Source organism: Eucalyptus grandis, chromosome 7, assembly GCF_016545825.1.
Source record: "Eucalyptus grandis isolate ANBG69807.140 chromosome 7, ASM1654582v1, whole genome shotgun sequence".
NCBI lineage: Eukaryota > Viridiplantae > Streptophyta > Magnoliopsida > Myrtales > Myrtaceae > Eucalyptus > Eucalyptus grandis.
The window spans coordinates 26,272,726-26,291,795 of record NC_052618.1 but is presented as its reverse complement, the minus strand read 5'-3'; the positions used below and the strand labels follow the sequence as shown (position 1 = coordinate 26,291,795).

At 37.1% G+C, this 19,070-nt stretch overlaps 2 protein-coding genes and 1 non-coding gene across 4 annotated transcripts; 2 read left to right on the top strand and 1 right to left on the bottom strand.

The window, feature by feature from the left end:
- Positions 1–701: 701 nt before the first annotated feature.
- LOC104453152 (DNA-directed RNA polymerases II, IV and V subunit 3) lies at positions 702–7,478 on the bottom strand. The gene is given in 4 exon segments (XM_010067673.3): positions 702–1,097; positions 5,800–5,945; positions 5,948–6,036; positions 6,945–7,478. Coding segments are annotated over 4 exon segments (963 nt in total). The 5' UTR covers positions 7,400–7,478; the 3' UTR covers positions 702–824.
- Positions 7,479–8,957: 1,479 nt separating this feature from the next.
- LOC104453150 (4-hydroxybenzoate polyprenyltransferase, mitochondrial) lies at positions 8,958–16,877 on the top strand. Of its 2 annotated transcripts, none has more exons than XM_039316358.1 (9): positions 8,958–9,696; positions 11,600–11,735; positions 12,655–12,776; positions 13,676–13,745; positions 13,855–14,004; positions 14,948–15,083; positions 15,171–15,267; positions 16,112–16,183; positions 16,604–16,877. In XM_039316358.1, exons 1-8 carry the CDS (start codon positions 9,197–9,199, stop codon positions 16,179–16,181), a joined length of 1,281 nt encoding a protein of 426 aa, XP_039172292.1. In that variant the 5' UTR covers positions 8,958–9,196; the 3' UTR covers positions 16,182–16,183; positions 16,604–16,877. The 2 variants fall into 2 exon arrangements, with proteins under 2 accessions (XP_039172292.1, XP_039172291.1); XM_039316357.1 differs by having other exon boundaries at positions 16,596–16,877.
- LOC120286176 lies at positions 16,602–16,721 on the top strand. Its single transcript, XR_005553483.1, has one exon. It is a non-coding gene; the product is annotated as a small nucleolar RNA snoR77 (small nucleolar RNA).
- Positions 16,878–19,070: the final 2,193 nt, after the last annotated feature.

The window sequence follows — 19,070 nt, the reverse complement described above, 5'->3', positions numbered from 1 at the left end:
ATAATTTATGAGTGTAAAAATATATTTTGTAATTGCAAAAAATTTATATTCCCAAGATAAAATGTATTTGGTAATTTGAAAAATTATATATAATTTTATTGTTTCTTTTAATTTTTAAATATTTTTTATATTTTTTTTTTTCTTTCTTTTTTTCTCCTTATTCCTTTCTTTGTTATTTTTTGGTTGATTGTCGGTCATGGTGGTAGCTATCGATCGACTAGGTGACGGTCTAGCGAGCTTGTCGGAAGGCTCACGAGACTCGTGGGACTCGCCTCGCCAACAAGCCTAGATGTGGTTAGGGAAGCTCTTGAGCCATCTCGCCGAACCATGGCGAGGCTCGGGCTAACAAGCGTCACCATGGCTTGGCATCGTTGGGGCTAACAACACTCCGACAAGGTTGTCGGCCCTCATCAGCCGATCGGCAATCATGGTTGAGGCCAGCAACCAGCCAAAAGGAAAAGATGGAAAAGAGAAAGAAGAAAAGGAAAAAGAAAAAATTATTCTCAGGAATAAAAAATTACTTTTTTCTATTTCTTGTTTCTATTTCAAATCTATTCTTAAAAAAAAAATAATTTTTTTATTATTGAGAACAAAAATTTTACCATACACGTTTTTATTTTTTTTTCGTTTCCTGAAACAAAATAACAGAAATAGTTGTTCCGAGAATATAAATTATTTTTACCAAACAGGCACAAAAAACATAAGAAAGATTGAAATCACTGGCTGATAATTTGGTGTCGCTAAAACAGATTAAAAGGGTTCCATGAAGATCCACTAGAAACATTTAAAGATCAGGTTTAAAAATACGCTATTTTACAGTCCAATCATCCTCCGCGCATATGAGCGCCTAGCTCCCCAAATTGATCATCAGCTTCCACTGTATCTTCTGATAAGCGAACTGCATCCAGTTTTTGCTTCAACACGTCTATGGCATTGAGTACCAACTGTGAAGCTTTAATTGCTCCAGTGGATTCGACAGTGAATATAAAACTGTCCTCCTTTGCATATATCTCCACAAGACCTGGCTTCCCCATGGCTTCAGCTTTTTTTATTACTTCTTCATCATAAGTGTAAGCCTCAGGATCAACCACTAGCACCTAAAAGAGAATAGGAAATGAGAAATAGAGGGCCTAAGCTCAGCCATCCATGCATATTTGCTCAAAGGACTAAGCATCAGGTAGAAAGTACATAATGATCGTTAGTTTAGAATAACATCATCGTGACATGAAATAAAACTCCATCCTCATGTTAATAAGACAAATTAGACGAGCTGCAACATTAAGAGAAGCAAATGTGGCATCCGAATCAACATGCCAAGAATGACACAGTATCACGCCTTAATACTGGCCAAAGTAAAATTTATATCTAGGAACCAATCCTGGATAGCATTAATTCCTGTTGTCAGTTGAGTATCCTGTCTCCTTAGAAGAAAGGTTCAGCACACTAGTTAGAATTCTAATCATCATTATACAATATTTGCCAAAAAAGCTTCTCCTCCAGAACTATCTCCATGAGTGTGTATATATTACAGACTCCAAAAAAGAAAGAAAAAAATCTCTACCTTTGTCAAACATCATTCTCAGCTTTTATAATGTTCTATTAGCTCAGCATCTAAGAACCATCTCAGACTACATTAATGGGGTCAGATAACTCTTTCAGACTCTCTACCAGTCAAGTCATGAGCTATATATATGACCAATCTGACTATGGTAGAAAAGACCCCCAAAATGAAAGGGTTAAGTAGCCACCCAATTTTGCAAACTCAGTTTTTCCAAGAAAAAGTATCGAAGACTTGTTTGGTAACATGATTGCCACAATGAAAAAAAGTGGTGTGAAGAACTAGAACATAGAAATAAAAGTAAATTTTAGCAGTGATGGAGCCTCCTCTTAGCAACAAATTAAAACAAAAGCTTTCTTGCAGGCATTTCTGATGTGTATTTAACCAAATCTACTTGTAGCACAGTGTTCAAAAATATAATGGGAGCTGACAACATAAATCATATGCCCAGTTAAAGCCAGTGATTATCAGCATCCTATTTATTTTTGGGCGATTTTTCTCATCTTCTCATTTTCAAGAAAAATTAAGTTTCTATTCTCCAGGGGTTATTCAAAATAAAGCTTTGCACTAGCCAAATGACAGTCATTTATTGCATCGAGATTTAATGTGAGTTTGGCATAAAGAATCGCCAAAGCAAACAATGATAATATCAGCAACTAAAGAATGATTTACTTGGAAATTAACTGATGACCCAACAAAAAGAATGAAAAAAAGCATGAAACAATTTGAAGTGACATAATAGAAAACAGATAAAGAAAGAATGAAACTATTTAAGAGGTTTCTTTTCGCTAATTAATTTTCAGAAACAATTTGTAAGGTTGAAATGTTTTAGAAAATTGGAAACATAAAAAAGATACCGATACTCTCATTAAAAGCACAGCAAAAGAATTTCAATATATCACCGTCTTTGGATTCAAACTCGGTGCAGAAGTAACGTCCATCAACTCTCCCACATATTGAGCCACCTGTGCAATTTCTATCCATTGCTACTTTCTAGACTAGATAAAGTATAGTTTTCATGGGATTGATCATCACTTACTCAAGTGGAGAATTTTACTTTCACCAGCTTAACTAGTCAAGACATGGTCAATGTACCCAGGTACTATACTTAGAAACAGTAATCCCAACAAATCCGAGACACAGTTCCTCTAAAAAGTTACCATCTGTGCATGCACCCATTTTCCAATCACAAAGCACAGCTAAGAGACCCTACTCACCAATAATTACCGTGAGTGGATAAGAAAAGTGCCCACATCCTTTCTTCCCCCTTCAATTCTTCCAAATCCTTGTCATTTTATTTGTACAACTTTTGAAAAACCCATCCATATTGTCAGAAGTAACAACTTGCCCCAACTAATCCTTCTTTATCTTCCTAGCACAAGCTGGTATTATTTACTTGCACCGTAAATTAATGATTTCAAATTTTTTGTTCTTTTTGGTAGACTCGAAGAGCAAGAAGATGCCATCATTGAAAAATCGAAAGATTTCTTGATATCCTCGCTTAAATGGTCGTTTGCTCTTTTTGGAGATAAGGATGTACTTTTAAACAAGCAAGCAACCTTCACCACGATAGCCGTAGTTCTCATCGTGCTCTTTGGCATCACTTCGTCATGGAAAGACATTCAATCTTGCATTTCTCATACTAGGATGTCTCATCGTTGGATAGTAATTGACTTGATCATACTCAATTCTCACAATAAGATATATGGTGTCTTCCTTATTATGGTAAATGAGATGAAATGGATCTTCAAGTCGATGTGCGGAGAAATTTCTTTGAGACTCGGAAAATTGTTTATTCAATCACAAAGGATTATCAAAGAACTTTTGAAAATTAATGTTGCAGGCGGAGAAGAATCATCTGTGAATAACAATGTTGTGACTCTAGCCATTGGTGTTGACGGAAGTGGAGTCGGGGAGGATATTGTCTAGTTGATCTCACGATGGAATTTGACACACTTTATCTCTCTTTTTCCCTTTGTATCATAAGATGTTCGCATGATATGTGAGATGGATGTTCTAGGTTTTCCCTCTGTATTATGTGCTAGTACAACTACGCAAAAGTGTGGTTAAATTATAATAGTTCTTCATTGATACAATTAATCCTTGGAACTATTTAAGAGGTTTCTTTTTGCTAATTAATTTTCAGAAACAATTTGTAAGGTTGAAAAGTTTTGGAAAATTGGAAACATAAAAAAATACCGATACTCTCATTAAAAGCACAGCAAAAGAATTTCAATATATCACCGTCTTTGGATTCAAACTTGGTGCAGAAGTAACGTCCATCAACTCTCCCACATACTGAGCCACCTGTGCAATTTCTATCCATTGCTACTTTCCAGACTAGATAAAGTATAGTTTTCATGGGATTGATAACCGCTTACTCAAGTGGAGAATTTTGCTTTCACCAGCTTAACTAGTCAAGACATGGTCAATGTACCCAGGTACTCCAACAAATCCGAGACACAGTTCCTCTAAAAAGTTACCATCTATGCATGCACCCATTTTCCAATCACAAAGCATAGCTAAGAGACCCTATTCACCAATAATTACCGTGAGTGGATAAGAAAAGTGCCCACATCCTTTCTTCCCCCTTCAATTCTTCCAAATCCTTCTCATTTTATTATTTCAAGTTAAACTACAAGCAACATCACTTTGATTCTCCATTCCCATGGTTTCACCCTTTTATCTCATTCAAAACCAATGAGCTAAGACTCATATAGAATGTTTCCCAACTTGGAATGCTACATTAGAGAGAGAGAGAGAGAGAGAGAGAGAGAGAGAGATGTGGGCCGGCGCCTAGGATTCACCGTATCATTACTTTTACACCATAAACATAGATCAAATCAGCTGGCATGTTTATAACATTTTACGGAAGCAATGATTTCTCAGTGATCTTATTTTTATAACTTCTGCTAAATTGAACTCCTCTTGATACGTTGTCATCTACATCTACATCTTGCATCTAACGATCTCATTCTTTCCATTTATCCTTATATACTAGAGAATTGTTCTGAAATAAACTGTTATCACACAGTTTTGCCAGCGCCAGATGATGAGAACGAACTTATCACTTTTCTAATGGCATTACTCTTATCAAAAGCAAAATGAATAGCTAATGTACAATATGGCTGTCAGTTTTCACAGCGCTGACTACTACCAAAACAACGTTTGCACATGCAGGCTTGCTTCTGCAAGCATATCTTGCATTTTAGAGTTTCATTTCCCTCAGTGACAGAATACCGGTCACTGTCTCAGCTATGCTACAGGAGGAGGCTAAATTGAAGTCAGTACAGGCAGGGACTAACCTTGGGGATGACAACTAATAAAATTGAATTCACTATTAAGTTGTTTGTTTTCTTTCCCCCATCATTCCCCATTATAAGTTACTGTTTTTACGATCACAACTACTGTAATTTGCATTCAATTTTCCTTATTTTAGTCTATAAGACTGCAGTCACTCTTATTTCAGGGTACCTTCATCTGTCGTTCAGTACTTCAACATTTGCACTAGCATCATAATAATGCTCCTTGCCTTCACACTACCATGACCAATTAAGGCACACACAACTTACATGTATATGCCTCATATGTCCTTGCTAAGTTATCTTATAATAAGAAGAACACAGATACTGCTCAGATTTTGCTTTCCACAAAAGTGTCAGTGGATTCATGAAATCAAAGAGGTAGCTGAATATTCTTATTTTCACTTATTGAGAAGAAAAATAGTTGAGATGATCTTAACATCCACATTGTAACCCTACTTTTTTAACAGTTTCACATGTATTGACTCAACTGTGAAGATTATATAATCAAGTGTTATAGTCTAAATCCAGGAGTTTCATCGTGACAGACATCTTGAGTAGTTGTCAAGGTGTCAGAATTTGAAAATTTTCCTCCTAACACAGAATCAAACTGATAAAATCCAATCAGAATGTTATCAGGGAGAGTCAAGTACAATATTTCCGTAATGGAGCTGAAGTAGAACTTATTTGCAAAGAAATAATACAAGGCAACACATCAAGTTTCTCCCCCTTTGTCTTATGTCAGAGCAGTCCATGGGAAAATCAGTTTCTACCGTTCTGGTTGCAAATAGGTCACATCATTTCTTTTTGCCAGACAATTGCTATTTAAATTTTACTTCATTGGATTCTATGTATACGATAAATTGAGTTATCACACTAATTGGAAATTCACATATCATGCAGGCCACACACATATTCAATGATTAAAGGGAAACCAACCTGCTCAGTATTTGGATCGATGTCAAACACTTTGGTGGGACTGCTTTCCACCCAACTTTGTTTTTCCTCAAGGGACAAGGTTTCCACTAAATCTTCATTGATGTGAATTTCAGGTTCATACATGAATGTCACTGTGGCTGCGGGGACCACTTTGCATGATCTTTGCCAATTCCTTTTCTTGCTATTGCTCGCAGCCTTAGCTCTTGCCCTCGGCGAAGCTTCACAATAGTAATTCCCCTGTGCACATAAAAGAACATATGGAAAATATAAGGAGAAAAGCAACTATTGCACCATTCTCTCAATGCATCCCAGACAGTAATGACAATGATGCTGACTTTCCATACCTATCCATATCCAGGAATCCACCATCACAATGACATTGATAATTATCGGTCACATTCTCTCTTTACTCCACAGGTATGAAGCAATTAAATAACGAAACATATGATTAGCTGCAAAACATACTAACTTGCATTTAAGGTCTTCATTCCAAAGAAATTTTTTGCACCAAATCGGTCTAAGTTTAAGAACCATTTGCAACATCTGTGCTCGTCCTTAAACCAACAAGAAACCTTTAAGTGATTTTACTGTATATCTCGTGAATAGACAAATATTGCTGCATGTAAGTGTCTAGAAACCAACAAGAAGCCCTTCATCAAGATTCATTCCATTATTAATTTCACCACGAACCACAAACAGACATGCAAGCCACCGGTGCATCGCAAAACTTAGAAGACAACACCAGCAATTCAACAAAACTTTAATGACCAAAGCCCTCTTCTTATTTTTATTTTTTTGCTTTCACAAAACCTCTAAAGATGCAGAATTTTTTGCCCTGCAAATCGGTCTCATGCAATTTCCAAATGTGTAGCTCATTCTACAGAGCTTTCAAATAACATCCGCGAGAACGCCATGCAATCTTTAGCCAACATTTAGGGTAACACGTTAAGCCATGGAAGCGGGGGGTGAAATTCATCGTTCTCCCAAAACGAGAGAAAGACAGACATTTCCGCGCAGAATCCCAAAAAATTAAAACGAAACCTCTGAAAAAAAACCCAGCAATTCCCTAGACGAGAAGAAGGAAAAGAAAATGGACATGGACATAGAATGGAAGACGAGGCGATAAACGAGGAGGAGGAGGTTACTTCTGCTCGGCGGAATCGTCGGCGAGGGCGTCGGAGAAGTCGACGGGGACGACGGTGTGGTCGGAGCTGATGAGGTCCTTGCTGGTGACGTCGAGGGTCTGGTCGGTCATGCACTTGGCGCGGAGGTGGAACTCGACGGAGCAGAACTCGCACTGGCCGTCGCCGTCGCAGGCGTCGCAGTCGCGGGAGAAGCGCATGGACATGGCGCGGTCGGAGGTGAGGGGGACGAGGCCGAGGCGGTGGGCGATGAACTCGTCGTTGAGGACGGAGGAGTTGACCTCGATCTCGACGAGGTCGATGGCGATGGTGGGGACCTCCGCGATCATGACGCGGCGGAGGGCGTTGGCCACGCTGGCGTCCGTCCCCCGGAGCTCGAACTTGAGGTAGTCGTCCTTCGTCTCCCGGACCTTCACCACCGGGAACCGCTGGTACGACGCGCCGCCGCCCCCTTCCATCGTCGGAGAACCGAGAGAGCTCGAGAGCTTTTCTCTGCTACTGTATTGTGGAATCGTCGCAGAGAAAAAGAAGAAGAAGAAGAAGAAGAAGAGGGGTTTTAGAGAAGAGTGCGCTTATGAAACGCTGCGTCGTTTCGATCCACTAGGAAAAACGGCGAGTCGCTTGATCCACTAGGAAAAACGCTGCGTCGTTTCGCTGCTTATGGGCTGGGATTTTGAAGGCTCGATTGATCATGGTGCATTATGATTTTCGAATCATACAGTTCTTCTTCCACGATTTCAATTCAATATGTCAAACTAATTTCCGTGTCGAAAAAAATTCCAAACTTGTATGCTTAATCGCATTTATGAAAGATTACATTTCGTATCACGAAAAATTTAAGATTGATTTACCCGTAACAAATTTACGAAAATCTTAAAGAATAATTAGGGCAAAATGAGGGGTTTTAGCAATTTTTTCGAAAAATAAAAAGGCTCTTAAGGTAAATTTTGATTTCTTGATGCGGTAGGGTTTTCTCCAATCTAAACTCCCAAAACATGTCCTTTAGGAAATCCTTTTATGGTGAATTTCCACATTGGATCTACCAATCATGTTAACCGATCTAAACTCTCAAAACGTGTCCTTTAGGAAATCCTTTTATTGTGAATTTCCACATAAGATCTACCAACCACGTTGTCGTGTGCGTAGATTGTCATGAATGTACAAATTTTGAGATTTCTAACTATAAAAAAAAATTAGTTTGGAGGGTAAACGTGAAAGAAGTTGGATTTTTCATGACTTGAAAGTTAATTTTGATTGATGTACCAGTTTATGATTTTTTATGATATAAAAATTAATTTGTGAGTAAATGCGACATGCTTGTGTTATTAGCCTTATGTTATTTTTTTTTGCCCATGTCATAGTACATAATTCCATCAAATTAGTATAGCTTTAGCAATTACTTTTTGCCTATCTTTATTTAGCATATCTATAAAAATATATATTTTTTGTTTGAAAAATGAATAAAATTATATAGATTCTCGCCCTATTTGATTTAGAATTTCTAATGAGCTTTGAGACTCTAAAATCTCTTGAACAAATGTAAATAGCGTTTAGTTCATTTTTTTACTCGACTTTGGCTCTAAGGGCTTTAGCATAAAATAAGTTCGGAGGCCTTTGGAAAGTAACATTGTAGAAATGTAAGTATTGGCCTTGATCGCTATTCGTTGTCTTCATGATTTGCACAAAGAAGTCAAACAGAGGCTGATGGTGACCCAGTAATTGTCACTTGAGGGATGCGACCATTTGACAACCATTACCGAAGGTCGTGTGACCCAGGCACTGCATGGATCGCACAACCCAAGTGACGTTTGAGATCACACAAATGAGGTTATCTGGCGTCTAAGCTCTACTCAGAATTATTTGAAATTTATTATAGGAAAAAATCAAAAGTTTTAAAAAGTATAGTTTTTATTGAAGGTATTAAGTCAAATTATTTTCTAAGGCAATTAAAAATAATTTTGCATATTCCCATGAACATTTCCCTTGACAGCCGAATTAAACGAGTAGTCTGTCCGTTCGCCGCCCTTCCTGTTCATAATCGGGAGCAGAACAAGCAGGTTGTCTGGTTTGGCTTCGACTCACTTCTCTCTCTTCCCCCTGCGTCGCAACTCATCTCATTGGCGGGCGATCTATGATCTTGCGTGTCTCACGAAAATCCTCCAAGAAACCGGCGCGAGATTCTTGAAAGCGTACCGGTAGTTTCCCTTTCCCGCCGCGAGAGAATTCTCGTCGCGCGTGCTGGCATATTGGCTGCAATGTACACGAGGAGATTAAAGACCAAGCTTCGGACATGGGGGTCGGTCTTGCATCGCAGCTGCGACAATGGGGTCGGCGCACGATGCCAAGACGATCTTTTCCGCGGCTACGTATGGACCCATGAAGCTTCGTCGGGGAAATTCGCTCCCTCGCTCTCTGCTCTGATCGGGAGATGCCTGTTCGGCCCGGATGGTTCCGAGCGGTCTCATGGGTCGTCGTCCCGCGGTGCCGGTTTGGACTTTTCCCGGAGAAATTTCGGGTCTTTTGGATGTCCGAATGGTGGGTCCGTCGTGGGCTTTTCGAGCGCGGCGGAGAGCGCCAAGAATGATGGGAATGGCGAAGACGACGGGTCGGGTGGTGGTGGTGGTGACGAGAAAGTGCCCAAGCTCGGGGCGTCTTGGATCGACTTGTATTTGCCGAGACAGGCGAGGCCTTATGCTCACCTTGCTCGCTTGGATAAGCCCATTGGGACCTGGTTGCTTGCTTGGCCTTGTATGTGGTAAGAGGCTTTACGGTTTTATGGAAAAGACCGAGTGGTTTCGGAAAAAATGGATCTCTGATGTGGAAATGCTGTGTGTTCCAGTTCTTTTACCAGTTCGCAATTCTTGTTTGGGATAGTTCATTGCAATATGTTTGTACGTGCGATGTGCTGCAATGTGCTTGATAGAATGACTCAAAGAGGAGAGACTAAATTTGTTTCGATTCTTTCCTAACTTGTAATGCGTGTATGTGCTGCCTTATTCATGTATAGGGTTTTGTTTTCTGCATTGTCATTTGGGAGTTGACAAAGGCATTGATAGATCACTGTTACAAGGATTATCAGTTGTAGGGGATTAGCTATGGATCTCATACACCAATGACTTGAACTGTGAGTGAGGAGACCACGGTAATGTAAAATTCTGCAGCTGACTCTTTGTTTTGAAAGGGAGACAAATTCTACATCCCGTCTCCTTGTTTTTAAAGGAAGTTATGATGAGATGCTGCTTATATCTGAACTGATTTATTTTTGACAAAACTCTGAGGATTAGGATTTAGCCAACGAATGAATCTGGAAATGAATGTGGGTTCAAGCAATGACATCCTCTTCCATGGCAAAGGCACGGTTTTGTGGGACTAAAAGATAATCCTCTGTATGAAACAAGACTTTGATGGTTTCAGACTACATGTGTTTTTGGAGGGTGGTTACTGTCATTTGAGCTCATTATTCACAATTTTTTTTTTCAGATTAGGAGCTATCTCCAATTGATTCTTTCCTAGCTCTTCACCAATTTGCTAAGTTTTGTGGTTTCTATTTTCGGGATGACAAGATGGTGTACTATATAGAAAATAAGACCTCCAGTGTTAAATATGTTTATTTTGGGAATTTTCTCTCCTCACTCTCTCTCAACAGCAATTTGGCTCCTTCATGTTCCCTGTAGAATATCTTATTTTTGTTGAACTGTAGCTTAGAATAAGGTTCTTCTATTGAAAATCTCAGAAAACAAAATTTCACTCTCTTGAACTGGCATCATATGTGCAAAAATCAGGATGATTCCATTGATCATCTTCTTTTGATTCATCTTTTTCCTCATTGTAAGTTTGGCCTTGAAGCACTGCACTGCTTTGTCTTGTGTTATGTGCTTGGGAAGGACCTAACAAAAGATTGTTTTGAGGAATCTCAAGCTTCGATTGCTTTTATTTTTGCACTCTGCTCTGATTTTGTCTTGTCTAGTGATGTTCTACTTTCATTTGTTTATGAACTTTGCTTCTGTGCTTGTACATTTCTGATGTATCATATTTCTTATAATGAAGTTATTTATGAATCATCAAAAGAAAAACATATCTTTATGTCAAACACTAATGGTGCCACTTCCTCAATGCCCTTTGAAACTAAGGGAGAGAAAATTTCTCAATGTTAATGATAAGCTCGTTTTCAGTAGCAATATTGCTGTGACTTAAAATAGTCCTCAGGGCTAATTAACATTCTACACAAGACATTAACATGAATGATTATAAAGAGAGTGTTGGTTCATTGTAGTTGCAGGATGATGCCAAGAACTTATGTTGTTTGGGGTGTGTGCATGCCATTGAGTGGTCTAATGGATTCTGTGAAAAAGCTTTGAATGTACTGTTAGGGGCTATCCACCTAGAACTGTTGTAAGCATGTACAATATGTTTGACTGCTATTGCTACAGGCCCCCTCATATATCACTGTTTTGAACCTAATTGTCTATGTTCAGTTATACTTGCTTCCTCCGTTCGTCAGTATAATGTGAATTCATATACCTTCTATGCCCCTTATTATTGTTTTGCCTGTGGAATTAGGCTTTAAACCAAGCAATAAAGATTTTCATGGTGCTGTTTTAACATGATATGGATATGCTGATCGAGTTTAATTGTTGCTTACATCCAAACAATTCAAGGTCAATCACACTGGCAGCAAACCCAGGAAGCCTTCCTGATCTTAAGATGTTGATGCTTTTTGGTTCTGGAGCTTTGCTGTTGAGAGGTGCAGGATGCACTGTCAATGACCTCCTTGATAGGGACATTGATGTGATGGTAAGCTTATTACTGTGTATGTGCTTTTCTGTCTTTTTTTTTTTTTTTGGTTGGATAACTCGAATGTGCACATGGATTGGTTGAATAATTTGGTTGAACCCTAATGTTATAATGAATAACATTTTTAACTTCTCCCATCGAATTGTGGTCTTTTAGATGAATTGTTTCCTTGGCATAGTTGTTGCTTCATGGCAATTATTTGCATTTTCATGAAAAGTCGTAGCCTTCTAAGACTTGAAAATGTTATACATCTAGTGTGTTTATTCTAAGAAAATTATTTTCCTCTATTTTGTCTTTACCCACCTGTTTTAAATGATTGTTCTGCTCTTCCCCTTTCTAGGTAAATCTACTTTGAAGTTAACCTCTTACATCTTATTCTGGTTGTCAGCTTGGCACTATTGGGTTGATTGGAAACTTGGTAAAAGTTTCTATCTCAATTTTAGTTGGATTCCCTTAAGTTTTAGTCTGTTTAAATGTAGCCTACGATTTCTGCATGCCTGAATCATTTTTTTAGAGTTCTCTGGTTTGACCATGATAGTGTCCTAGTAGTTGCTGCTACAATCTAGGGTTTAAATCAACTTTTTATGAAATTAAAATATATAAAGTAAATCATAAGTTCGCCATTCACCTGTCAATTTAAAATTATTGCTTTTTATTGTATTTAGAAAGCCCAATTCATCTTGAAATTCTAAAGAATGACACAGTCGATTTGTATTTTTCTGCACCTTTTCTTTATTTTCCCTAACTTTTCTGGTTGCTTTAAGGTTCCTTTATCTTTTGCTGCTGAATAAAGCTTTATTATTTTCTCAGAAATAGATCATGGATTGCTAAGAGCCAAAGTTCTTGGAATTTCTCTTTTATGAGACCAATTTATTAAGTTTCTTTGCCATTTAATTTATGTTGACTCTTTTTCTGTTAGGTGGAGCGAACAAAGTCCCGGCCAATCGCGAGTGGTCTTTTGACACCATTTCAAGGGCTTAGTTTCCTTGGGTTTCAATTGCTTTTAGGTCTTGGAATTCTTCTACAGTTGAATAATTACAGGTTATTCTCAGTTTTATGTCCTATTCAGACACTGTGTGATAAGCTTTCGCTAGTTTTGCAAGCTCCTTTGAGATTCAAATTGATATTTTATGGAGAAGTGGAATGCTCAGGTTTTATGTCCTTGGCTAATAGTTTCCTTTAAAGACAAATAAAGTCATCCTTAAAAGTTATTTTAAACAGTCATTACTAAAATGTCATAAGCACGAAACTGTGTTACTTGGTGAAGTTCATTCGGGTGTTCATCGTTCCTTACTGCCAAAGTACCAACCCTTTCAACTTGGTCCCAAAATTTTCTGAGTAGGAAAGTCTAATAAATTATTGTGATGTCTTGTTACTAGTTGAAGTGTTCTGTGAGTTACTTCAAGAGACAGGATGCAGAGCTATAAACAGTATACAGGTGATTGAGGCTTAAAAACCTAAACAATTTTAGGATGAAGTTGGTGATTGTAAATTCTGCCATCATTATGTTCTACTACTTCTGTAGGATGCATAGGCTTTGGTTGATCGAAGGCCCCAGCCAGCTTATTCCATTTTGTGTGCTAACTCATTATGGTTTGTAGTGTCCAATAGCCTTTAGCAGCTGCTTTCTTTTCTTAGTAACAATATTCACCTTTTGTTTCTTCCATAATATTGTAATCAGCTTGCTGTTGTCGACTTTCAGCTTTCGGTAATATACCAGAATTAGGTTCAACAATGAGAAACTTCTGCTGTTCCATCCATGTTTAAAAGGAAGATCTATGTGATAAAGGATATTGGCCTTTTTTTTTCTTTTTTTTTTTTTTTTAAATCTGTATAGCTTTCTGATATCTGATTCTTGTATATTGAGAAATAATTGATATAAAAGCATGTAGCTATTTTCTTCTTTTCACAATGATTAAAGCTTCATTATCTTTTGACAGCCGTATACTCGGAGCTTCTTCTTTGTTGCTTGTCTTCTCTTATCCCTTGATGAAAAGGTTCACATTTTGGGTAATAAGACTGGATTTTTATTTGTTGCAGTGGTCGTAATCTTTCTATTGTGCTTTTTATTGACATTATCTGTTGACTGATGTCTAGGAAATTTTCAATGCCAATGCAGCCACAGGCCTATCTAGGTTTGACTTTCAATTGGGGAGCTTTACTTGGATGGGCTGCCGTTAGAGGAAGTTTGGATCCTTATATTGTGCTTCCTCTATATTTTTCTGGAGTTTTTTGGACTCTTGTGTATGACACTATATATGCACACCAGGTATCTGACCGTATCTCGTGAAACTTGTTGACTAGTTTATGAAGTGCCTTTTGCATTTTGAGTTTTTTTGCAAGTTATACTTAATTTCAGTACATTTTCTCAGTGGTTGGACTTTTCTGGAATGGTATATCAATTGGTTCAATGATACTCCTCCAAAAAAGTTAGGAATGTGGTGAAGTTTCATAACTTCTGTGAAATGAGATCTGTTTCTCTGCCAGAAAAAAAGCAATAAAGTGTAAGGCAAAAGGACAATAATCACCAATGATTCTAGGTAGAGAATCCAGAGAAGGGGATTATTAGATGATATCTTACAGGGAAAGCACATGAGTTGGATTATCAAAAGCAACAAGGTAGAACCAAAATGGAGAACATATTCATTTTTGACAAATGGATTCGAGTTGCTCAATATATTTTAATTCTGAGAGATTCTTGGAAGATGTGGTTTTTATGTTCATTTTGAATTTGTTGGATGAAAAATGGTAAGAGGGGACAACTTACTAGGTTCATTGCTATTCCTCAAACAAGCATGAAATGCGTGGCTGCATATTATTCCATAACTCAAATGAATATGCAATTACTGGAATAACTATCGAGCCTCAGATAGTGGTTACGTGAGCATAAAGATTATATCCCATGTTGTCTCCATGAATGTAGGAACTAGCTTGCATTGTATTCTTTGGTACTTGGATTGGACTGGTAATGCGTGAGATTATTCAATTTATGCATGAAGGATTCTTTTTTTGGCTCTCTCTTTAGCCTTTGTCTGTTTTTCCTAGACTTTAAAGTTCTTCCTTCTTTGGAATCTCTCTCCATCCTCGATCCCACTCCCAAAAAAGCCCACTCCAGCATCACCAATCCAATGTTTTGGTCAATAGCAATATATATTTAGTTATAACTGATCACCACATTTAGGTTCTTGAGATTTGTTTCCTCCTTTTTAAAGGATAAAGAAGATGATGTTAAAGTGGGTGTAAGATCAACAGCATTGAGATTTGGAGATTTGTCGAAGGAATGGATCTCTGGCTTTGGAATCGCTTGCATCAGCAGTCTTGCACTCTGTGGATATAATGCTGATATTGGTATTAATTTTCTCTCGTCTAAGGATTTTGACTTCCAATATTAATGGCAAGCTCATTTTCTTTTTTCCTATGATGCATGTGGAGCAGGATGGCCATACTATGCATTTCTTACTGCTGCTTCTGGACATATAGCATGGCAGATATTGACAGTTGATCTATCATGCCGTGCCGATTGTAACCGAAAGTATGTATTTTGGGTCGAGCCAAGCAATAAACCCCTTACCTTTTCATTTTTGCATAAGTTGAGCTATAATTCTTTCTGTAGTTTACTTCAACATCTTTAGTTTTTTAACCTCATTTCATTGAGCCATATAGTGCATAGAGTCGATATTAAGAACACAGAAGGAGGACACAGTCATCATATGTAACTCAAACAATCTACCCAAAGTAAGTGTATAATTACTTTCCAAGTATTACGAATGCCTTGACGGCCATTTAGTTAAGATAAGTTTTTTCCCCTTTAAAGGTCTTTCATAACAGTTCTTTATAATAGTGAAGTGTTCTGTTTCTTTCATTTGTGAACAAAATTTATTTGTTTCTTTCCAAGATATAGGCGATTAACATTTAGAATGGCCTTTTAGTGAGGGACACAAAGTCCAGTCTAAACGTGAAATCAATATTATTTTCCTCAGGGATCACATGTTTAACTATGTTTAGTTGTTGGTAATGTGACATTTTCTCCAGTTGCTGATGTTTATGGTGATCAATAAGGAAGCCTTGGGCTTATTGGCTTCATCAATGGATATGGGATTGCATTTTCATAGTATTCTTTGGCTTGTCAAAGAATATAATGTAGTTCTTTGATGACAGTAATTCTAAGCTATTAGAACATAATTAATTATTTTATGGGGGACATATTTTTGCATGTCAATGGGAACATCTTGGTTTATTGTTCCAATCATTTAACGTGTAAAATTTCTTTCAGAATTTGCCAAATATCTCCTGCATGTACTTTCCTTTTTATTGAACAAGTCTTCGCTATTCAAAATTCATACTCTGTAAATCTCTCACGCATTTGTGCGGTGCAGATTTGTGTCCAACAAGTGGTTTGGAGCCCTTGTATTTGGAGGAATTTTGTTTGGAAAGCTTGCAACGTAGAGGTGAGATTTTTAATGTGGGGCTTTTCCCTAGATTTCTTGTCTTTTCTTTTTTCCTGTGATGTACGTTACGTCACTGTTGCTTATCCAATATAAAGAAAGGATACATGTTAATGCTATCATCAATTCTAATGTGATTAGATGGCTTGTTTGGGAGCACATTGAATCTTATGTTGGATTTTTTTGAAAATAATAAATAATTGTCCGGCTATCAGGCTTTTGAATTTGGATATCTGGAAATTTCTTTGGTCATTGAATAATTATATTCCCCAGCATAGCAAAAATTCACTGTCACTTCTGTAGATTCTCGGTATATCATCCAATTAAAGCTTTTCTTAACCGTTTTCTTCTGTTGTTATTGCCATGATACTATTTGCTTTTGTAGCCACCCAACAAAATTACATCCTTTGACTAGTGTTTCAGGCAACCTCTTTGATTGGTTCATTGGAAGAGAGGCGTTAAACTGCTCGAACATGATGTCTTCTGCTCTTCAGAGTTGCTGAGATGACTCCAAGGCTGGGCTAGTAAGCTTAAGTGCATTTTTTTGTAAAAAAATTTCCATGTAATGCGATCAAAATACCCCCACCTCGACCCCAAGCGGGAAGAGAGAGAGAGAGATGTTGGGATATGAAATTTTCCCGGTGCAAGCTGCCTCTATTGAACAGAATGTTGGGATATGAAATGGTATATTGTGATATCCTCGTTAGAAGATAATGGTGCGTTTGGTAACGTTTTTGTTCAAAAATTGTTCTAGGAAACAGAAATAGAAAAAACTATTTCTATTTCGGGAAATAATTTTTGAACAGAAGAACACGTTTGGTAAATTTGTTCTTGGAATAAAAAAAGAACAAAAACGTTTTGGTAAACTTGTATATTTTTTTATTTATTTTAATTTTTAATTTTATTTTTCCATTTTTATTTTTTATTTTTTCTTCCTTTTGGCCGTCACCGGCCTCGGCCATGGCGGCGACCCAACGAGGCCGGCCGGCCAACAAGGTTGGGCGACTCTCCTAGCGAGGCCTTGGTTGGGTGAGCTCGGTGAGGCCGAGCCTCACCGGTGGCTAGGCGAGCTCGGCCTTGTCGGATCTAGGTGAGCTCAAGCTCGCCTAGCTAAGGCAAGGTTGAGCCTCGCCGGGGGCCGGCATCGCCTCGACGGCTGATCGCCGGCCATGGTCGAGGCTAGCGACCGGCCAAATAAAAAGAAGAAAATGAAGAAAAGAAAAAAAAAAAAATAGGAGAGAAAAAATTGTTTCTTGGAAGTGTTCTGGGAACAAAAAACAAGTTTTTATTGTTTCTTGTTTTTGCTCTAAATTTGTTCTTGGGAACAAAAAATAAATTTGGAACAAAAATGCAAACAAATTAATTTTTATTCTTTTTTTGTTTTCCGGAACAAAAAATCAGAAATTGTGTTCATGACTGGAAGAAAAGAACACAAATGAATAGGGCCTAATTGAGCAGATGTTGTAACTTATTTCTATCCAACAGAATAATAGAATCTTGTAGCATGAGAGACAATTGATTTGCATTCTAATCTTTTTATAGTCTTAGAAAGAAGCTATGGAAGCAAATCGAAGGACAAATGCTTGCCCCACGCAAGCAAACTCTTTGGCCTCCATTTCTTGTGACAACTCACCTTCAGAAACTCTTGGGCTCGAAACTTCTCTATTGTAACTTTTTTGTTGAAATTTGATTATCACCATCAAATCAAGAACACATAAGCCGGTGGTGAACAATCCGATTTCGTAAGCCGCTATTCTCCTTAGACAATATGGTACTTCCGCTCCAGTCTTGCAGAGCTCATAAAGCTGGCTCATATGCTTGTCTCAACTTCGCATTTACTCGGTTATTTGAAGAAGCAACCAAAAATAGGTACAAGACAAGACAGATTAGGCATATGGTGTAATTGATGCTTAAAATATATCTTGCCCAAGTGAGAGGATGGATACATTTGAAGCCCGCTTCAGAATCTACTAAATAGTATTTACCTAATATAATGCTAATTTAATCGGCATGTAACATATACATACTTATATAGATTAAATGCTGCGTTTGGCAGTCATGATAAAATTTAGAATTTAATAAAATTTATCATATTCTGTGTTTGTTGCCTACTCAAGATAGAATAGAATTGGATATAAGGATGACATAGGTTGGATAATATTATTTCACGAGGAAGGTAGGATGAAGGTAGATATAATTTTTAATATCCATAATGAGAAAGTTATTAATCTCAAATAAAAGATTTCGTAGATTAAAAAATTGAAATTATATATCTATTCAAAATGACAAAAATAATAATTTAGTATCTTATTCAATCTTATTTTTATTTATATAATTTAATTTAATTTTTCTTACAATAGAAATTCAATATATAAATATAAATATATATTTATATTTATTATATATTTAAGGTATTTTAGGTATGTTAGTACAATTTACTATTTAATAAAATTTTATTAGAGAATGATGGAAGGGGAAAGAAATAAAAAATTAAAAAAAATTAAAAAAGAGAGGAAAATAAAATAAATAAAAAAAATAAAAATAAATTAAGCAAGAGAGTCACAAGAGACTTTTATCATCTCCATTTGTAAAATTTTTGGTTCATTAATGTGTCGTTTATACCAAACAATATACATGATACGATATGAATATATTCGAATTAATTACTACAATGATTAGATAGTGGATATGATATAGCAAAATCCCTATATTTTATATCTTATCCTATCAAATCTTATTCTGATTAGAAATACAGACAATTAAACGTAGCCTAATAAATATCTTGAGATAGATATGCTATTTCATATCATGGCCCTTCTCTTGGCCTTTTAAAGGGATTGCATTTTAGTCTCTAGACACCTTGAAACTCTTAGATTGCAATAATTTTATG

What these genes read in the sequence shown, in the direction of transcription:
- LOC104453150 (XM_039316358.1), top strand. Translation starts at nt 9,197, where the DNA reads ATGTACACGAGGAGATTAAAGACCAAGCTTCGGACATGGGGGTCGGTC. An exon ending in ATAGGGACATTGATGTGATG is followed by an intron (nt 11,736 to 12,654) that starts GTAAGCTTATTA and finishes TTTTTCTGTTAG; the next exon opens with GTGGAGCGAACAAAGTCCCG. An exon ending in CGTGCCGATTGTAACCGAAA is followed by an intron (nt 15,268 to 16,111) that starts GTATGTATTTTG and finishes TGTGCGGTGCAG; the next exon opens with ATTTGTGTCCAACAAGTGGT.